The sequence below is a fragment of the Fukomys damarensis genome, unplaced genomic scaffold (assembly GCF_012274545.1).
Source record: "Fukomys damarensis isolate Sample0158 unplaced genomic scaffold, DMR_v1.0_HiC HiC_scaffold_16, whole genome shotgun sequence".
Taxonomy (NCBI): domain Eukaryota; kingdom Metazoa; phylum Chordata; class Mammalia; order Rodentia; family Bathyergidae; genus Fukomys; species Fukomys damarensis.
The window spans coordinates 66,252,610-66,272,791 of NW_022900928.1; the positions used below are offsets into that span (position 1 = coordinate 66,252,610).

Sequence of the window (20,182 nt, forward strand, 5' to 3'; positions counted from 1 at the left end):
ATAAAATATGTAGTCAGTTGTCAAAAGACAATCAAAGGCCTGGTTGAAATCTGGATTTTGAGCAACCAGGGCCACTCACATACTAGGTAAGAGATTCAGCTCTGCCCTCTGCTATTTTATTTTATTATTTTTTATTTAGTTAGTTTTTGATACCGAGGAGCAAACTCAGGACCTTGCAATTGTGAGGCAGGCGCCGGCACCACTGAGCTGAATCCCCAGCCCTGCCCACTGTTATTTTTAATTATGCGTTGCAAATTTATGAATTGTTAGCACATACAAGGCTCTGGCTTCAACTCTCCATACACGCCCCTAAATGTTGCTTGATATCCATTAACCTGATTGTTTCCTCATTCCTGTTATGAATAAACAGGACCTTGTGTAAGTGATGGAGTTATTTCAGATATCATGAACAGTAGGAATATTCTATCTAAAAGTGCCAAGGATCTTCTTTATCTTTTGCTGCATGGTCTAATGCTTTGTATTCACATGTACACTATTCACAAGAATAACAACACTATTTTGTTGCAAAGTTCTTCAACTATGATTATACAATATTTTTTCAGAACATAATTGTTCTAATATAAATCATACATGTTGTGCGTTACAGTCTCTAGGATTCCTAGAAACTGCATTAGGGAATGAATAGTATACTACTGTTGCCCTCCTAAAATATGACCAATGCATGATGAACTCCCCATTCTAATTTTAAAACCTTTTCATGTTCATCAGGACCTTGCACTTGTAAGGAAGGCATGGCACCACTGAGCCAAATCCCCAGTCCTTCAGAGGAGATTTTGGACTTGGACTTTTCAGCAGTGCTGAAACTGTTAGGACTTTGACTCTTAAAGATGGACTAAATGTGTTTTGTGTAAAGGAATGCATATGAATCTTTGGGGTGCCAGGGGCAGAATGTTATGGTTTGCGTCTAGATGTCCCCCCAAAGCCTCATGTGGTGATAGGCTTGATCTAGAGTGTGTGAAGCTGGAACTGATTCATGATGCAATGCTAGGTTCAAGGGCACTAGAATTAAGGGTGTGAGTGCTATCTGAAAATGATAAAAAGGGCTGGGAGATGCTGTGAAATTCCCCTTGTTGCTTTTGCTGCCTAGTGCATGCCCTGTTGTTTCTCCCTGTTGTTTCTCCTGTTGCTTGTTTGCTATCCCAGCCTCAGAGCCAGCTGATTATGGACTGAAAATTCTACAAACTATAAGCCAAATAAACTCCTTCCTCTCTAATCTTGAATGTCAGGTATTTTGTCTTATCAATGAGAGAAAAGTAAGTAACACAGATACTCAATTGGAGTTTGGAAAAGAATTGGATTTTGGAGAAGTGATTGTTAGTGTGGGACAAAAACCCACATAGACAGCTTGCAAAAATTTCACTTAAATTCTTAGGCCTTCAGTCTCTTGCTGAATAATTTACAAATATTAAAATTTCTTTTTGATCTTTTAAAAAATTTTTTCATGTTCATATGGTTTCAGATTTACAGAAAAACCATAAATGTACAAAAAATTCCCATAAACCCTTCACTCAGATTCTCCAAGTGTTAATATTTTATATTTTCCTTATTTCTTTGTATATATTTTACAGAATAAGAAATATGTACACACACGTTAAATACCAACATATTTTCCTAAAACTTTGAAAGCAAGTAGTAGACATATGCTCCATTGCTTCTAGCTGTCACAGCATATATTTCTTAAAATCAAAGATGCTCCATTATCTAACCACAGTGTCATTACCAAAACCAGGAAATTAACATTTGAGAATTACTGTTGTCTGTAGATTTTATTTAGAGGTAACCAATTGTCTCCGTGATTTCTTTTTAGCAGTAGACAGTTCTATGTTATCCTCAATACTTTTGAAAATCCTATATGAAAATGATTTATTTTTAAAATTACAAATGGAAAGGATAAAAGTAGCTTAGTGGACCTTAAGAACCCTTCCTCTCCTCCCCTGCCTAATTCCTTTACATTTCCATAGTCTTTGTTTATATTCTCATGGTTCTTAGCACTTCTATTAAATCTTAATTTTTTACTTTATAATTATTACTACCGTGTCCCCTGAACCCCTGAATATCCTGTATAATCCAATTTATGCGTAATTTAGTATATTGAATTAAATATAGGTTGAGTGTTTCTTATCGGAAATATTTGAGACCAGAAATGTTTTGGACTTTTTAAAAAATTTTGGAATAAGCCAGGAGTGGTGGTGCACACCTGGAATCCCAGCACTTGGGAGGCTGAGGCAGTGGGATCGCGGTGAATTCAAGACCAGCCTGGGTTACGTAGTGAGTTCTAGGTTCCAGGTCAGTCTCAACTACATAGTGAGATCCTGTCTCAAAAAAAAAAAAAAAAATTTTTTTTTTCTTTTTGGAATATATGAAGGTACATAATGAGATATCTTGAGGGTATGACCCAAGTCTAATCATGAAATTCATTTGTTTCATGTACACCTTACATATAACCTAAAGGCATTTGTATGTGATATTTTTAATTTATGCATGAAACACATTAAAGTTGAAGCTCAGGTGTGGAATTTTCCATTTGTAGCAATTTTGGATTTCAGATTTTCAGGTTATGGATGCTCAGCCTACATATGCCATTGGAATCTAAAGCTCAAAGTATGTTATATGTTTGATATTTCTTTCCACGTGTAATTTAACACATTTCTATGTTCCCATCTTCTTCCTATAGTTTGTATATTGCCAAGTGTGTTGTGAGCCCTTCCATAAATTTTGTTTAGAGGAGAGTGAGCGCCCTCTGGAGGACCAGCTGGAAAATTGGTGTTGTCGTCGCTGCAAGTTTTGTCATGTTTGTGGAAGGCAGCATCAGGCTACAAAGGTACAACATTTAGTAATAGAACTATTAGAGAATACTCTTTTTGAGGGGGGGATTGAAATTGGGACCTTGTGCTTGCGAGGCAGGCGGAACCACTGAGCTAAATCCCTGGCTAGGGCATACTCTTTTTTATTTCTGCCTTCTGATTTAGTGTTGTATTCTTTTCTCTGCTGTATTCTTTTCTCTGTTTTGACTCATTGGATATAATTAATTGCCTAGTTTTATGCTTTAATTTTTAGAATATTGGGCGCATGACATTTGAAAAAAATTCCATAAATAAATCTATCTCATAAGACCACTTAGCACTTACTTCCTTTAGCAGGGAATATTTGAATGTCTGTAATTTAGTTGTGAGTTAGGAAGGTATGAGGAAATGTAAACTGTTCTAATAATGTGCTTTACTTACTTGAAGATAAATATGAAAAGGGGTGCTAAGTGCTAGTTGTGTAGTGAAATGTGACTGCCATTTTTGCCAATGTATGTTTCTACAGCAGCTGCTGGAGTGTAATAAGTGCCGAAACAGCTATCACCCTGAGTGCCTGGGACCAAACTACCCCACCAAACCCACAAAGAAAAAGAAAGTCTGGGTGAGTATGCATATCATGCTGCTTTGAAAAGAATCATCATGGGTTGGTCAGGTTCTCATAACGTGTAATAATGGGAATGCCCTTGTTTGAAGATGTCAGTATAACAATGTTTTTGTCTTAATGTTAGGAAACATTATCTTAGTAAAGAAGTCAAGTGTGGAAGTGAATTGTGGTTGAGATATTTTTAAATAAGGGAAGAAATTAAGAAATCCATATTGAATTCCTTCTTTTCCAGATCTGTACCAAGTGTGTTCGTTGCAAGAGCTGTGGATCTACAACTCCAGGCAAAGGGTGGGATGCACAGTGGTCTCATGACTTTTCCCTGTGCCATGACTGTGCCAAACTCTTTGCTAAAGGTAACTATAAAATTCAGTTTGTCCATGTTTGCTGCTTTGGAGATAAACTGTCTACCCAATGGACTGAAGTAGAAGGATGCCATTTAGAGGTGTTACCACTCTTTTGTTCCTGGTCTTTCTTGTGTGTAGATAACTTAGCAGCTGGGAATGTTTTGTTAGTTTACATGGGAAGAATCTGGGGAGATTTTTATTACAGCTAACTGCAAACAAATGCTCTAAGCTGGCAGAACCAAAATGTGATACATCTACATTTGACTACATCAGAAAGGGCTTAACCAGGCGTGGTGGCGCACCCCTTTAATCTCAGCACTTGGGAGGCTGAGGCAGGAGGATCACTGTGAGTTGGAGACCAGCCTGGGCTACATTGTGAGCTCCAGGTCAGTCTCAACTGTACAGGGAGACCCTGTCTCAAAAAAACAAAACAAAACTAAAAAACCAAGAAATGGCTTTAGGTAGTACCCTGTATATTTTATCTTACTAATTATGCTAGGAAAAAAGTTCTGACAGATTAAACCCACAATTACTTAGGATACTGTGTAGACTCAGTATTACAGTTATTTTAAGTAGAATAGTCAGATCAGTTTAATGAGGTCTATTAAGAAATAATAGGGGGGGGAATAATAGAGGAACCCAGCAATTGAGAGGCTGAGGCATGATTGTAAGTTTGAGTCCGGCCTGGGCAGTTAAGTGTGACCCCGCACACACAGACAAAAGCTGGAGAAATATCTCAGTGGTAGAATGCTGCTGGGTTCTTCTACCCATAGTACTGAAAGAAATAATAGGGGATATGCGGATAAAGCAGATTTACTAATGTTATGGATAGAATTGGTTTAGAACGTTCTGCCCTAAGCTCTAAAAATACTAACAATAAGGAAAAAATTTAAATTATTTCTAAGCTCACACAATGCCACTTTTTAAAAATTTAAACATTTCTTTCAAATGTTTAAGACATTGTCTTTTCCATTCTTTTTCTATTATATGTTTTGTTTTGTTTGTTTGAGATAGGGCCTCACTATGTAGTTGAAACTGCCCTGAAACTCAACTATATAGCCTAAGCTGGTCTTGAACTCACAGTGATCCTCCTGCCTCAGCCTCCCGAGTGCTGGGATTACAGGCATGCGCCACCTCGCCCGGTTTATGTTAGTTTTTAAAATCTACCTAATGATTTAGAAAAAGGTCTATAAAGAAGAGAAGTAGTGGCATGTATTAAGCTTTCTTATGAGTTTTCTAGCAGCTTATGAACATTCATAGATCTGTGTTAGCATTTAAAAGTGAGTCTGTAAGACTAAGAATTTTAAATTAAGTTGGTACTTAATTTGTGGAGTCAAGGGCCTTAGAAGCATTCGTGTGTGAGTCAAAGCACTGCTGTAAACTTTGCTTTGCTTTCAGGAAACTTCTGCCCTCTCTGTGATAAGTGTTATGATGACGATGACTATGAGAGTAAGATGATGCAGTGTGGGAAGTGCGATCGCTGGGTCCATTCCAAATGTGAGAATCTTTCAGGTACAGAAGGTTGGAGTCTTTTTATTACAGTTTCTTTCTTTCTTTCTAAGTACTGCTGCACTTACAGCCTCCAGATTACTATAAATTTTAAATTATATTAGTGTTACTTGAAGTTTTTTGAAGTTCATTTTCAGTCTGTAGAATAAGCAGCATTGTGTTGTTTACTTATTTCTCTTGACCGCATCCCTTTATTTATTTGCTGTCTTTTGTGTGTATCTTATCCAGCTGGTTCCCTAATAACCAAATTCTGGGTTAGTGTTATATCCCTTTTTTAAATCAGTCTGTGTGATAGCCTATAGGATATTAGCATCTTAGTGCATTTCCTAAAGTACAGTAGAGTGACTTCTCCCTCTTTCCCTCTCTTCAGAGGACATCATCGTAAGTTTTTGTTTTCCTAGATGAGATGTATGAGATTCTGTCTAATCTGCCAGAAAGTGTGGCCTATACTTGCATCAACTGTACTGAGCGGCACCCTGCAGAGTGGCGACTAGCCCTTGAAAAGGAGCTACAGAGTTCTCTGAAGCAGGTTCTGACAGCCTTGTTGAATTCTCGGACCACCAGCCATTTGCTACGGTACCGGCAGGTAAGCCAAAGGTTCAGTTTGTTTCCCATGGGATGTAATGGGGTGAGGGGTTTGTTTCATTCTCTCTCTCTCTCTCTCTCTCTCTTTTTTTTTTTTTTTTTTTTTTTTGGTACTGGGATTGGACTTGACTTTGAGCTTGCAAGGCAGGCAGTGGCACCACTGAGCTAAATCCCCGGCCCTCATTCTCTCTTTTTGAGACAGGGTCTCACTGTGTAATTCATGCTCCATTAAACTCTGTGTACCCAGGCTAGCCTTGAACTTGTGATGATCCTCCTGCCTTAGCCTCTCAAGTGCTGGGAATATAGGTTTATACTACCATGCCCAGCATTTTAAAATCTTTTTTAGTTTTAGAGTTACTTGTTTTGATCTTAACTATTTGAAAAGATTTTAGAACTAGTGTAAGACCTTTGGAGTAAGAAATAGGAAGGAACCATATCTTCAAAGGCCTCACTGCTATAATAAGAAATCTGGGCTTTATCCTTGAATGGTGATGGGGAGATAATGAAGGACTGTACCCACAAGAGTTAACCTGATCAGAGTAGCTTTTTAGAAAAGAAATTATTCTGACTGTAATAGAGAGTATTAGCAAGCCTAGAAGCAGAAACAGCTGCTTTTTAATCCATAAGTGGTGAACTATATATGTATAAAGTAGTCATTTGAAATAATAGTAATGTTGGAAGAACCATCTAGATAACTTATAATTCATTTGAGTTGAAGTTATTTTTTTTATAAAGCTCCTTTTCTTTGAGTAGGAAGATTAGCTGCTATCTATGTTTTACTTAAAAAGAACTGAACAGTTCTGACATTTTCATACCCGATTTGGAAATAATCAAGCAAAACTTTGAAGTTAGCCTAGCTAAACTAATAGATAAAGACTTTATTTTTTCTGTTCAAACAATCTGATTATTTTCATGTTCTGTGTTTTATATGAATTATTCAGTACCGTGTTTATTTCAATAGAATTTGCATGGATATCTCATTCTTAGTATTAGATAAAATTAATCTATCTGTCCACTATCTCCATCTGTCCATTCACTCATCCATCCATCTCTTTACTGGCAACAAGGCTGCCAAGCCTCCAGATTTAAATCCTGAGACAGAGGAGAGTATACCTTCCCGAAGCTCCCCAGAGGGACCTGATCCACCAGTTCTTACTGAGGTCAGCAAACAGGATGATCAACAGCCCTTAGATCTGGAAGGAGTCAAGAGGAAAATGGACCAGGGGAACTACATATCTGTGGTATGTCTCTACAACAAAAGGCCACAGTTTTAAGTACCAGTTTAGCTTCTTGGATCTCTAGGGAATGGGGCTAAGTATACAAGTAAATTGAAAATTATTTGTATTGCTTTTAGAAATATCAGGCAGCTTTAGATGTCTATTTCAGCTTCATGTTTCCAAAGAAGAGTTATACTAGAGTGTGTCTTCAAGTGTTATACTTATCTGGCTTTCACCTGAAAATTATTTTTATATTAAGAGAAAACGTAACTAGTTTTGGGAAGAATTCTATGTGAAGGTAATTGTTTCTCCCCTTTTGAGCTTAGATCTCTTTATAGGGTTTTCATTTGTAGATATAAATCCTTTATGCTTTTAAAAATGTATAGCAAATGGTCATTTATTAGTTCATGTTCTTTTTGTGCTATTTATTTGCTTTGTTCATCTTAGTCAAAATGAAAAATTGTGAACTTGTTTGGGTAATTTATGATGATAGAGCTAATTTGTCTGCATTCTTGCCTTGTTAGCCTGACACCTCTCTTCATGCCACAGTTAATTAGGGCTACAGCCTCAGCCAAAGAGAAGTTGCAATACTTTAAACAGGGTCTGAGTTTTCTGTTGGGTCTCTGTGCTGGATGGTTAAGGATGGAAAATGAAGTGGTTTTAAGAGAATACTGTTTTATGAGTAATTGATGTTTTATTTTATATACAGTTGGAGTTCAGTGATGATATAGTGAAGATCATTCAAGCAGCGATCAATTCAGATGGAGGACAGCCAGAGATTAAAAAAGCGAACAGCATGGTCAAGTCCTTCTTCATTCGGGTGAATCATATTAATATTTCCTGTTTTTTTTCTTTTGGTACCGGGGATTGAACTCAGGTCCTTGTGCTTATGAGGCAGGCAGCAGAACCACTGAGCCAAATCCCCAGCCCCAATATTTCCTGGGTTTTTTGTTTTGTTTTGTATTTGGTACCAGGGATTGAACTTGGGTCCTTGCGCTTGCAAGTCAGACCACCGAACTGCTGAGCTAAATCCCCGGCCCTATATTTCCTGTTTTTAATGCTTATCTATGAGTAATTGATCCATGAATACAGTGGATTTACTCTTTATTTTGCCATTTTTTGGTTTGATTCATTTCTCTGGTTCTTTGGGAGAAGTTGGTAAGGTTGCCTGACTGGATGGATCTTTGCCTTGGTAGCCTGAAAATACTCTTCCATTAACAGAATCTATTGTAAAGATTCTGGGTCTCGTGCCCATGCCCCTTGTACCAGGGATCAAACTCAGGACCTTGCATTTTCGAAGCAGACATAGTGCCACTGAGCTAAATCCCTATTCCAAGATGCTGGTTTTTATGTGGTTCCCAAATGGAAGTTCACATGTTTACATTCTATTTGTTTTTCTTTTAGCAAATGGAACGAGTTTTCCCATGGTTCAGTGTCAAAAAGTCCAGGTTTTGGGAGCCAAATAAAGTATCAAGCAAGTAAGTAAATGGCTTTTTGTTGTCCTCATCATAGATTGAGGCTTCTAGATTTTAATATTTAAAAAATGAATCAATTGAAATGCCTTGTTAATGTTGGCTTGGAGTACACATTTCATGTTTATAGCTTATTCCCTCTTGTTCTTTACTTATGTAAATATTTGTTATATTTAAGGGAACTTTACTTGTGGCATATAGACAGTATATGTGTGATATAGGTGTACAGTTGGCCTTGTTCTAAATGGGTTCTGTTTTACTTAGTTCAAAGAGTGCTCCCTTGAGTCTGGCACCTTAGACCACTGGGCCATCCTGACACCCTAGTGCTCTCTTGATTCTATATGTTTCACCTTTAATTTTTATCTCAGTAAATTCTTTTGATTTTTTTGTAAGATAAGGTCATTATTTGTTCTTGGAAGTTTAGCTTACAATTTTATATTGAAGTATAATTTTTTAAAGGTTGAAGTCCTGTGTACTATGTACTTAACGCAATTTTCAAGTTCTGTAACTTGTTTTTACAATCTGTGAATGGCTGGTACATGGGTCCAAGACCTGGTGATATCAAGAATGTTATTTGTACAGTTCTAGGTATGTTGTAGGAGTTCAATAAATACTTGTTGAATCGATTATTTTCAGCAGTGGGATGTTACCAAACGCAGTGCTTCCACCTTCACTTGACCATAATTATGCTCAGTGGCAGGAGCGAGAGGAAAACAGCCACACTGAGCAGCCTCCTTTAATGAAGAAAATCATTCCAGCTCCTAAACCCAAAGGGCCTGGAGAACCAGACTCACCAACTCCTCTGCATCCTCCTACACCACCAATTTTGAGTAAGGCACCAATTGAAGAGTTATTGTCCATTTCTCTCTAGATGCAAATTATGGACTTTGTGAATCTAAATTTGAACTTTTTTTTTTTTCTTCCCTGTACCGGGGATCAAACTCAGGACCCTTGTGCTTGCAAGGCAGGCGCAGTGCCACTGAGCTAAATTGTCCTGTGAATCTAAATTTAATATACAGTGGTACCTCACTTTTTCAATGGCTCCAAGTTCAAAAAAATCCACTTGGTATTTGTAACTTTGCAAATATGAGTAAAGAAAACCTATAGGAGCTGAGAGTGACTCACACTTTGCATCTCACTGAAGACACAAAGGGGTGACACTTTTGTCTAAGTGCTGCTCTCACCCAAACAATATATAGTGTTTGTATTAGCGTGTTCATCATTATTCTGGGATTTGCGGGGGGGGGGAGCTTTATTAACATAAAATATTGTAACCATGGCTCCAAAGAAAGTTAAGTGATACCAGGAATAAAGCTAAGAGGAAAATTGTGAGAACCACAATAGAATTAAAGAAAGAAATCATTGCAAAATTTGTTAAAGTCCTAGAAAAAATAATTTATAAGTATAATATTTGGGCATCAGAACCAATTGTTTTTTGTTTGTTTTTGCTATTTTTTATGGGAAAAATAGGTTCAGTTCTTGAACTTTTAAGTGTTCAGACAAATTTGGAATGAATTGAGTTCAACAACCAAGGTAACATTGTGCTTGGATATGAGAAAGGAAGTTTCAGGTTATCCTTAAAAGTAATGAAAATCGATTTTTTTTTTTTTTTTTTGGTACGGGGGATTGAACTCGGGTCCTTGAGCTTGCATGGCAGGCGGAAGAAACACTGAGCTAAATCACCGGGCCTAAAATCAATATTTTTGTTTCACCTGGGATACTACTAAGGCTTTTATATAAATACTGTGACTATTGTAACATGCATGGTAAGACAGCATAACTTTGAAGACTTTTTGAAAGTACTTATTTTATAAAAAGTTGAATTGTTTTCTTTTTTTCCTGGAACTCAGACATGGTATTGCCAGTTTTAACTGGATATCTTTTGGGTTCTCAGGTACTGATAGAAGTCGAGAAGACAGTCCAGAGCTGAACCCACCCCCAGGCATAGAAGATAATAGACAGTGTGCGTTATGTTTGATGTATGGTGATGACAGTGCTAATGTAAGTACTTAGGGACATCAAGTCCTACTTAATAGACACCTCACATAACTTGTTTGCCCTTGATTTTAACATTTAATGACTGGGTACCATTTATTTAATGAATGTTTGTCAGTTCTGGCACTTAAGAATTTTTTTTAAGCTTAGCTGGTAGATTTAAAAGAACATTTACCATAGGTTCTCTTATTGATATTTACTATTTTCTGCTGGAAGTTCTTCAGAAAGATTTTTGTGAAAGAGTATAATGTAAGTTGCATATTAACTAGCTTATGTTAATGTAAGATAACAGAATGGTTAACCCTAGTTCTTGCAGGCTGCCTGGATTCGTTACTGTGCCTAACTGGGTACTTACTGACCTCAGCAAGTAGCGTAAACTCTCTGACCTTAAGTTCATCTTTAAAATGAAGATAATATTGCTGACTGTGGTTGTAAGGTTTAAAAAATTTTAATATTTCCAACCTATGGAAGAAGTAATCTAGAATAGAAAGGAAGTCGAAACAGAAAAACTAAAAGCATTGTGATCTAAATTAAAGAATTGCAGTTGCTTTGCTAAAATTATCTTGACTGAGGTAATGCAAATACCAAGGAAAACTTCCTTTGGTGTTACACTCTTTTTTTTTTTCATTGAGCTTATTGGTACTTTTTAGGTATACAGTACTTGGTGTCATACTCTTTAAGGAAAAAAAATCTCTATTTCATAGGATGCTGGCCGTTTATTGTACATTGGCCAAAATGAGTGGACACACGTAAATTGTGCTTTGTGGTCAGCAGAAGTGTTTGAAGATGATGATGGATCATTAAAGAATGTGCATATGGCTGTGATCAGGGGCAAGCAGCTGGTAAGAACTCAGTGGGTAAATTTTATAAAAGATTTTCAGTTTGTAGTTCTGTCTCAATTTGTAGATGTTATTTCTGTGGAGAAATGCTATCACACTGTGGTTTTTCACGATAGTTTCAGAGTAGTAAGCCACCAAGTATTGGTATAGGTTGTAGGAAAATTGGTACTGTTCCTTAGAAGAGGGTTACAAAAGGACAAAAAAATGTAATTTAGGAGATAATTCAAATTTGTGAGAAAACTGTCAGTTTATTAAGGGATTTAGACTAATGACCTTAGAGGCCCCAGTTGAATCAATATTCTGAGGTTCCACAGAGTAAATTCATACAAATATATACATGGAGAAGGCAATGTGGGGCCAGGCACAGGGCATGCAGGTAATCCCAGCTACTCAGAAACCTGAGGCAGGAGTTCAAAGCAACTTAGCAAAATCTGGTCTCAAATAGAAAAGAAAAAAGAAGAAACTGATAAATAGCAGCTGAGAGCAATCAGAAAAGGCATTGATGGAGTAAAAATTGAGAAGCTGTACTTTGAAGGAGAAAGGCAAAAAATGAATGTCTAAGAAAAATCAACCAATAAACAAAACAGCATATGCCAAAAAAGCATAAGCTTGTCATTTGGTAAGACTAAAAACTAAAGAACCATTAGTTTTTGACAAGGAAAGTCTTTATTCAACTGAGTAATTTTGGGATATTACTTTCTTGCAAAATGATGCCCTTAGCATTGATCTCCAAGATTTCATGTCTTGTAAATTAATCCTGCATCTTAGAAAAAAACTTTAATTCCAAATTCTAGAGCCAATTGCAATATTTAAGTTTGATAGTTAAGTGCCCTATCAGTACTAGGAAAAAGAAGATTTGAGAGAGCTCTATACCTTATATAATTTTTTTTAAATTCAGCAGGCAACTAATAAATAAAATGAATTATAGAAATTCCAGAGTGATTCTGTAGAGGAGAGGGGAAATGTTTTTAAATGTCTGAAAATCTGAATAGGGGCATATTCTTTTGGGGTTTTAGAGATGTGAATTTTGCCAGAAGCCAGGAGCCACTGTGGGTTGCTGTCTCACATCGTGTACCAGCAATTATCATTTCATGTGTTCCCGGGCCAAGAATTGTGTCTTTCTAGATGATAAGAAAGTGTATTGCCAACGACATCGGGATTTGATCAAAGGCGAGGTAAAACAGCTTTAGTTGCTTTTTTTGTTGTTGTTTTCAGGAGAGGTTGCTTTTTTAAGAGCAATTTTAGGTTCACAGCAAATCTGAATAGAAAGTAGATTTTCTGTACATTCCCTGCCTCTATGCACATCCAGCCCCTCCCATTAGAGTACCCCCCACTAGAGGGACGTATATTTGCTCCTATGATGAATCTACATCGATCCATCATTATCCTCCAGAGTTGGTATTGACATTAGGATGCACTCTTGGTGTACATTATCAGGTTTGAACAAATGTACAATACTGTGTATTTGGTCAGGCATGGTGGCACACTGAAGCTGAGGCAGGAGGATTAAAAGTTCAAGCCCAGCCTGCGCAACTTTGGGAGAGACTATTTTAAAATAAAAACACACAAAAAAGGACTGGGGCTGTAGCCCACTGTGGAAGCCCTGGTTCAATTCCCAGTACCATAAACAATAATAAATAAAAACATGTATTCACCATTGTAGTATAAGTATTTTCATTGCTCTAAAAATTACTATATTTTACCTATTGCCCATTTTTCTCCCTTAGCTACTGGGTAGCTACTGATCACTTTATATCTCCATGGTCTTGCCATTTCCAAAGTTTCTTATAGTTGGAATTATAGTAAGTAGTCTTTTCAGACTGGCTTCTGCGTTTAGCAATATGCATTTAATTTTCAGTAGGTCTTTTCCTGGCTTGTGTGGTTGCTTTTTATGAATTCTTTAGGAAAACTCTTAGGGGGAAGGTACTGAAAAAGAACGAGGTGGTACATTCAGTTTTGCACTCTTTGACTATGTGTTTGTGGACTGACTACCTCGTATGAGAAATAAAGAAGGGCTGCTTACAACAGGAGGGTGATTTTAGAGATATGTTATATGCTTTCCCTTGAGTCAACACCATTAGTATAATATATAAAGGATTAACAACAACCATGGTTTTTTATTTAAGGTGGTTCCTGAAAATGGATTTGAAGTTTTTAGAAGAGTGTTTGTGGATTTTGAAGGCATCAGCTTGAGAAGGAAGTTCCTAAATGGCTTGGAACCAGAAAATATCCACATGATGATTGGTATGACCTAGACCCTGGCTACTGGGGAAGGCTGTATTATGATTTGGGCACTTTGTCATACTTGTTATAAAATGATTCTCTCATTATCTCCTCTAAGCCATTTTTCTTCTCTTGGTCAGGCTCCATGACGATTGACTGCTTGGGAATTCTTAATGATCTCTCTGACTGTGAAGACAAACTCTTTCCCATTGGATATCAGTAAGTAGTACCATAAAGAAAAAATGACATTTTGCTGCCTGCTTCCCAAGCATCTTAAAATAATGTTCAGGTTATTAAATGTAGAGGTGCATTTGTTGACTACTTTTAACTGCTACTGAAAATGACTTTTGCTAGTTTTCTGGATAATCACCTTGTTGATGGGACTAAAGAATCATGTCAGGTAAATCCAGTTACAGAAGCAAATTGTTGATGGCGTACTTTCGGAATTATTTTAAAATAAAACCTAAATAGAAAGCATAGGGTCAGTCTCCTTAGATTCCTCTAAATTCCATTCATCCAGGTGTAGAAGTTAAGATATTGGGGGTTGGGGAGAAGTTGTGCTTGGGATCATCATCTGAAGCCTTGAATAAATAAACTTCACTTTTAGGTTGAAGAGGCAGAAGCCAAATTTAAGAGGGAGCAGGTCAGAATAATTCCTAGTCTCCTAAAAGATAGACTATGACAGATCTAGTGATTAGAGACATTATTTTACTATGTTATGTGGAGTTTTTTTGTTTTGCTTTGTTTTTTTGTTTTGGGGATTGAACTTGGGACCTTGTGCTTGTGAGGCAGGTGGTGGCACCAGTGAGCTAAAGCCCCGGCCCACTGTTATTATTTGGGAGAAGTCTTCTAAGGAGTTTTATTCCATACTTGAAGGTCTGGAAAAGAGATATTAGATAAACTACCATGAGTCTTTGAGAGCTGTAGCCCTAGTGCGATTAATCGTGTTGTATATCTAATTAAAAGCAGGCGTCCAAACACAGGTGCCTTTTTAAGCTGTGGTGGGTCAGGGTTCAATTAGTGACTTAGTCTGTGCTCAGAGCAGTATTGGCGTCTTGCTTTTTGAAGAGGAGCCTCAGATATTCTAGAAGTTCACAGGAGTAGCTTTCTTCTTTTGGTGATCCTTTACCTCAGACAGTTCAGGTAGGTCTGTGTTGATCCTAGAATGATTAGTGTTTTTCTCTTCTGGTTTCTAGTGTATTTTACTGTTTGGGGTTCCTGCTTACAGTACAAAATGAAAATAAAAAGACTTTTTGAGTTTTTCAGAGAGACTAGGAAACATCAGGGACTTCAAAAAACTTGGAGCATCCTAACTAGGGGCATTTATACTGAAAACTTATGAAATAAAACTAAATTCTTTCATTCAAAAAGACTCAGATAAGGAGAGGTTTGACAAAAGATAGTTTCTGTTTCTGTCCTCTTATTTGTGATGTTTCCCAATCTGTTTGCCAGGTGTTCCCGTGTGTATTGGAGTACCACAGATGCTCGAAAGCGCTGTGTGTACACATGCAAGATAGTAGAGTGTCGTCCTCCAGTTGTAGAGCCAGACATCAACAGCACTGTTGAACACGATGAAAATCGGACCATCGCCCATAGTCCATCCTCATTTACAGGTCTTTAATCAAGATTGGACTTGATTTTGAGTTTGGGGAGTATGTACTGAGATAAGTGGCATGAAAAAAGTCATTTATTTGTAAGGTTTTTGTTTCTAGTTTTTGACATTACCTAATAGCTGGGTTTTTATTGGTTCATTTCTTTGCTATTTTAATTGAATTGTTTCCTACCACAGAAAGTTCATCTAAAGAAAGTCAGAGTACAGCTGAAATTTTAAGTCCTCCATCACCAGACCGACCTCCTCATTCGCAAACCTCTAGCTCCTGTTACTATCATGTCATCTCAAAAGTCCCTAGGATTCGAACACCCAGTTACTCTCCTACACAGAGATCCCCTGGCTGTCGGCCATTACCTTCTGCAGGTAAAGGACTTCATTGATCTACTTGACCCTAGAAGGTCAACCCAAAGATTGGTAATTCAGGCAATCTTAGGTTGATAACTTGTGAACTGAAAGCAGATTTTTACTTACCTATACATAGGGATAGCCAATTGAAACCACTGATTTCCCGACATTTTTTTATGTCTATAATAGACTTGCTTATTTTTTTCTCTTTTGTTCAGGAAGTCCTACCCCAACCACTCATGAAATAGTCACTGTGGGTGATCCTTTACTCTCTTCTGGACTGCGAAGCATTGGCTCTAGGCGTCACAGTACTTCTTCCTTATCACCCCAGCGTTCTAAGCTCCGGATTATGTCTCCAGTGAGAACTGGGAATGCTTACTCCAGGAATAGTGTTTCCTCAGTCTCTGCCATTGGGGCTGTTACAGATCCTGAGTCAAGTGCCAAAGCAGCTGATCATGCTTTAGGGCCACTCAATTCAAGTGCTGTTCTAGGGCACAACACTCCCACCTCTTCGAGTTTGCAAAGGACAGTGGTTACCATTGGCTCTAAAACCAGTCACTTGGATGGATCTTCATCTTCAGAAATGAAACATTCTAGTGCTTCAGAGTTGGCCTCCAAGAGCTCCTCTTTAAAGGGAGAGAAGACCAAAATGCTGAGTTCCAAGAGTTCAGATGGATCTGCACATAACATGGCTTACCCTGGAATTCCTAAATTGGCCCCACAGGTTCATAACACAACTTCTGGAGAATTAAATGCTAGTAAAATTAGCACTTTTGCTGAACCCTCTTCAGTACCATTTTCTTCTAAAGAAGCCCTCTCTTTCCCACTCCATTTGAGAGGCCAAAGGAATGATCGAGACCAACACATAGATTCTACCCAATTGGCAAATCCCTCTCCCAATGAAGAAACTGAAATCAAAACCTTGAAGCTTTCTGGAGTAAGCAACAGATCATCCATTATCAATGAACTCGTGGGATCTAGTTCCAGAGATAAGAGAATGAAAGGGAAAAAATATTCTAAAGAAACTTTCAAAGAAAAGCATCCCAGTAAGTCTTTCTTGGAACCTGGTCAAGTGACAACTGGTGAGGAAGGAAACCTAAAGCCAGAATTTGTTGATGAGGTTTTGACTCCTGAATTTATGGGACAACGACCATGTAATAATGTTTCTTCGGATAAAATTGGGGATAAAGTTCTTTCTATTTCAGGAGTACCCAAAGCTGCATCTATGCAAGTAGAAGGATCTGCCAAAGAATCACAGGCATCCCGGAAACGCACAGTGAAAGTGACACTGACACCTCTAAAAATGGAAAGTGAGAGTCAATCCAAAAATACCCTGAAAGAAAGTGGTCCTGCCTCTCCTTTGCAAATAGAGTCAGCATCTCCTGCAGAACCAGTTTCAGCTTCTGAAAGTCCAGGAGATGGTCCAGTGGCTCAACCAAGCCCCAACAATACCTCGACCCAGGATTCTCAAAATAACAACTATCAGAATCTCCCAGTTCAGGACAGGAACCTAATGCTTCCAGATGGCCCTAAACCGCAGGAGGATGGCTCTTTTAAGAGGAGATATCCCCGTCGTAGTGCCCGTGCACGTTCTAACATGTTCTTCGGGCTCACCCCACTCTATGGAGTCAGATCCTATGGTGAAGAAGACATTCCATTCTACAGCAGCTCTACCGGGAAGAAGCGAGGCAAGAGATCAGCTGAAGGACAGGTGGATGGGGCTGATGACTTGAGCACTTCAGATGAAGACGACTTGTACTACTATAACTTCACTAGAACAGTAATTTCTTCAGGTGGAGAGGAACAGCTAGCATCTCATAATTTATTTCGGGAGGAAGAACAATGTGATCTTCCAAAAATTTCACAGTTGGATGGTGTTGATGATGGAACAGAGAGTGATACCAGTGTCACAGCCACAACGAGGAAAAGCAGCCAGATTCCAAAAAGAAATGGTAAAGAAAATGGAACAGAAAATTTAAAGATTGATCGACCTGAGGATGCTGGAGAAAAAGAACATGTCATTAAGAGTTCTGTTAGCCACAAAAATGAGCCAAAGATGGATAATTGCCATTCAGTGAGCAGAGTTAAAACACAAGGACAGGATTCCTTGGAAGCTCAGCTCAGCTCATTGGAATCAAGCCGCAGAGTCCACACAAGTACCCCCTCAGACAAAAATTTACTGGATACCTATAATACTGAGCTCCTGAAGTCTGACTCAGACAATAACAACAGTGATGATTGTGGGAACATCCTGCCATCAGACATTATGGACTTTGTACTAAAGAATACGCCATCCATGCAGGCATTGGGTGAGAGCCCAGAGTCATCTTCCTCAGAACTTCTAAATCTTGGTGAAGGTTTGGGTCTTGACAGTAATCGTGAAAAAGACATGGGTCTTTTTGAAGTATTTTCTCAGCAGCTGCCAACCACAGAGCCTGTGGACAGTAGTGTCTCTTCCTCTATTTCAGCAGAGGAGCAATTTGAGTTGCCTCTAGAGCTGCCATCTGATCTCTCTGTCCTGACCACCCGAAGTCCCACTGTCCCTAGCCAGAATGCTAGCAGACTGGCTGTAATCTCTGACTCGGGGGAGAAGCGAGTAACCATCACCGAAAAATCTGTAGCTTCCACTGAAGGTGACCCAGCTTTGCTGAGTCCAGGAGTAGATTCTGCTCCCGAAGGCCACATGACTCCTGATCACTTTATCCAAGGACACATGGATGCAGACCACATCTCCAGCCCTCCTTGTGGTTCAGTAGAGCAAGGGCATGCCAACAATCAGGACTTAACTCGAAACAGTAGCACCCCTGGCCTTCAGGTACCTGTTTCCCCTACTGTTCCCATCCAGAACCAAAAGTATGTGTCCAATTCTACTGATAGTCCCGGCTCATCTCAGATTTCTAATGCAGCTGTCCAAACCACTCCACCCCACCTGAAACCAGCCACTGAGAAACTCATTGTTGTTAACCAGAACATGCAGCCACTTTATGTTCTCCAAACTCTTCCAAATGGAGTAACCCAAAAAATCCAGTTGACTTCTCCTGTTAGTTCTGCACCCAATGTGATGGAGACAAATACTTCAGTCTTGGGGCCCATGGGAAGTGGCCTCACCCTGACCACAGGACTAAATCCAAGCTTGCCAACTTCTCAGTCTCTGTTCCCTCCTGCTAGCAAAGGACTGCTCTCCATGCCTCATCACCAGCACTTACACTCCTTCCCCACAGCTACGCAAAGTAGTTTTCCACCCAACATCAGTAGTCCTCCTTCAGGCTTACTTATTGGGGTTCAGCCTCCTCCAGATCCCCAGCTTCTGGTTTCAGAAGCCAGCCCAAGGACAGACCTCAGCACCACAGTAGCCACTCCATCCCCTGGACTTAAGAAAAGACCCATATCTCGTCTGCACTCTCGAAAGAATAAAAAACTTGCACCTTCTAGTACCCCTTCAAATATTGCCCCTTCTGATGTAGTTTCTAATATGACATTGATTAACTTCACACCCTCCCAACTTTCAAATCATCCCAGTCTGTTAGATTTGGGCTCTCTTAATACTTCATCGCACCGAACTGTTCCCAACATCATCAAAAGATCTAAATCTGGCATCATGTATTTTGAACAGGCACCCCTGTTACCACCCCAGAGTGTGGGAGGAAATGCTGCCACAGCAGCGGGCACAGCAACAATAAGCCAGGATACTGGCCACCCCACATCAGGGCCTGTGTCTGGCTTGGCATCTAGTTCCTCTGTCTTGAATGTTGTATCCATGCAAACTACCACAACCCCTACAAGTAGTGCAGCGGTTCCAGGACATGTCACCTTAACTAACCCAAGGTTGCTTGGGACCCCAGATATTGGCTCAATAAGCAATCTTCTGATCAAAGCTAGCCAGCAGAGCCTGGGCATTCAGGACCAGCCTGTGGCTTTACCACCAAGTTCAGGAATGTTCCCACAACTGGGGACATCTCAGACACCCTCATCTGCTGCAATGCCAGCTGCATCCAGTGTCTGTGTGTTGCCCTCTCCTCAGGCTACAGGCATGACAGCTGCTTCCCCCTCTGGGGAAACAGAAGAACACTACCAGTTGCAGCACGTGAAACAGCTGCTTGCCAGCAAAACCGGAATCCTTTCCTCCCAGCATGATCTCGATTCTTCTGCTTCTGGGACCCAGGCATCCACCTTTACCCAGCCAGTAGATGCTTCTAACGGTGTGGGGCTGGAGCAGAACAAGCCTTTGCCCTCAGCCATGCAAGCCAGCTCAGCATCTCCTGGGGGCTCTCCATCCCCTGGACAACAGTCAGCAAGCTCCTCAGTGCCAGGTCCCACTAAGCCCAAACCAAAAATCAAACGGATTCAGCTTCCTCTAGACAAAGGGAATGGCAAGAAGCACAAAGTTTCCCATTTGCGGACCAGTTCTGAAGCACACATTCCAGACCAAGAAGCCAACACAAAATCCCTACCCTCACTTACAGGGTGAGTGATCCAAATACTACCTCTCCTGGGTCTGTCGGGTATTTGTGCTCTAGATAAGGAGCTAATGAAACAGACTTTGGGGAGGGAGTTTAGGAACTTGATTATATTACTTAGGGTTTTTTGTTTTTGTTTTTTTGGTACTGGGGCT

General features: G+C 39.3%; 1 protein-coding gene across 1 annotated transcript in view; it reads left to right on the forward strand.

Annotated features, from left to right (window-relative positions):
- Kmt2a (lysine methyltransferase 2A) overlaps positions 1 to 20,182 on the forward strand; it is a gene marked incomplete at its 5' end in the record, with an annotated part of 89,212 nt that overhangs the window by 51,952 nt on the left and 17,078 nt on the right. Inside the window, 17 exons of the mRNA XM_010629473.1 lie at positions 2,696 to 2,842; positions 3,331 to 3,426; positions 3,662 to 3,782; positions 5,172 to 5,285; positions 5,684 to 5,868; positions 6,935 to 7,108; positions 7,794 to 7,904; positions 8,489 to 8,562; positions 9,193 to 9,386; positions 10,451 to 10,557; positions 11,256 to 11,393; positions 12,407 to 12,565; positions 13,517 to 13,634; positions 13,754 to 13,832; positions 15,066 to 15,226; positions 15,403 to 15,588; positions 15,789 to 20,034. Coding sequence (XP_010627775.1) covers positions 2,696 to 2,842; positions 3,331 to 3,426; positions 3,662 to 3,782; positions 5,172 to 5,285; positions 5,684 to 5,868; positions 6,935 to 7,108; positions 7,794 to 7,904; positions 8,489 to 8,562; positions 9,193 to 9,386; positions 10,451 to 10,557; positions 11,256 to 11,393; positions 12,407 to 12,565; positions 13,517 to 13,634; positions 13,754 to 13,832; positions 15,066 to 15,226; positions 15,403 to 15,588; positions 15,789 to 20,034 — 6,410 coding nt within the window. The remainder of the gene's footprint in view (positions 1 to 2,695; positions 2,843 to 3,330; positions 3,427 to 3,661; positions 3,783 to 5,171; positions 5,286 to 5,683; positions 5,869 to 6,934; positions 7,109 to 7,793; positions 7,905 to 8,488; positions 8,563 to 9,192; positions 9,387 to 10,450; positions 10,558 to 11,255; positions 11,394 to 12,406; positions 12,566 to 13,516; positions 13,635 to 13,753; positions 13,833 to 15,065; positions 15,227 to 15,402; positions 15,589 to 15,788; positions 20,035 to 20,182) is intronic.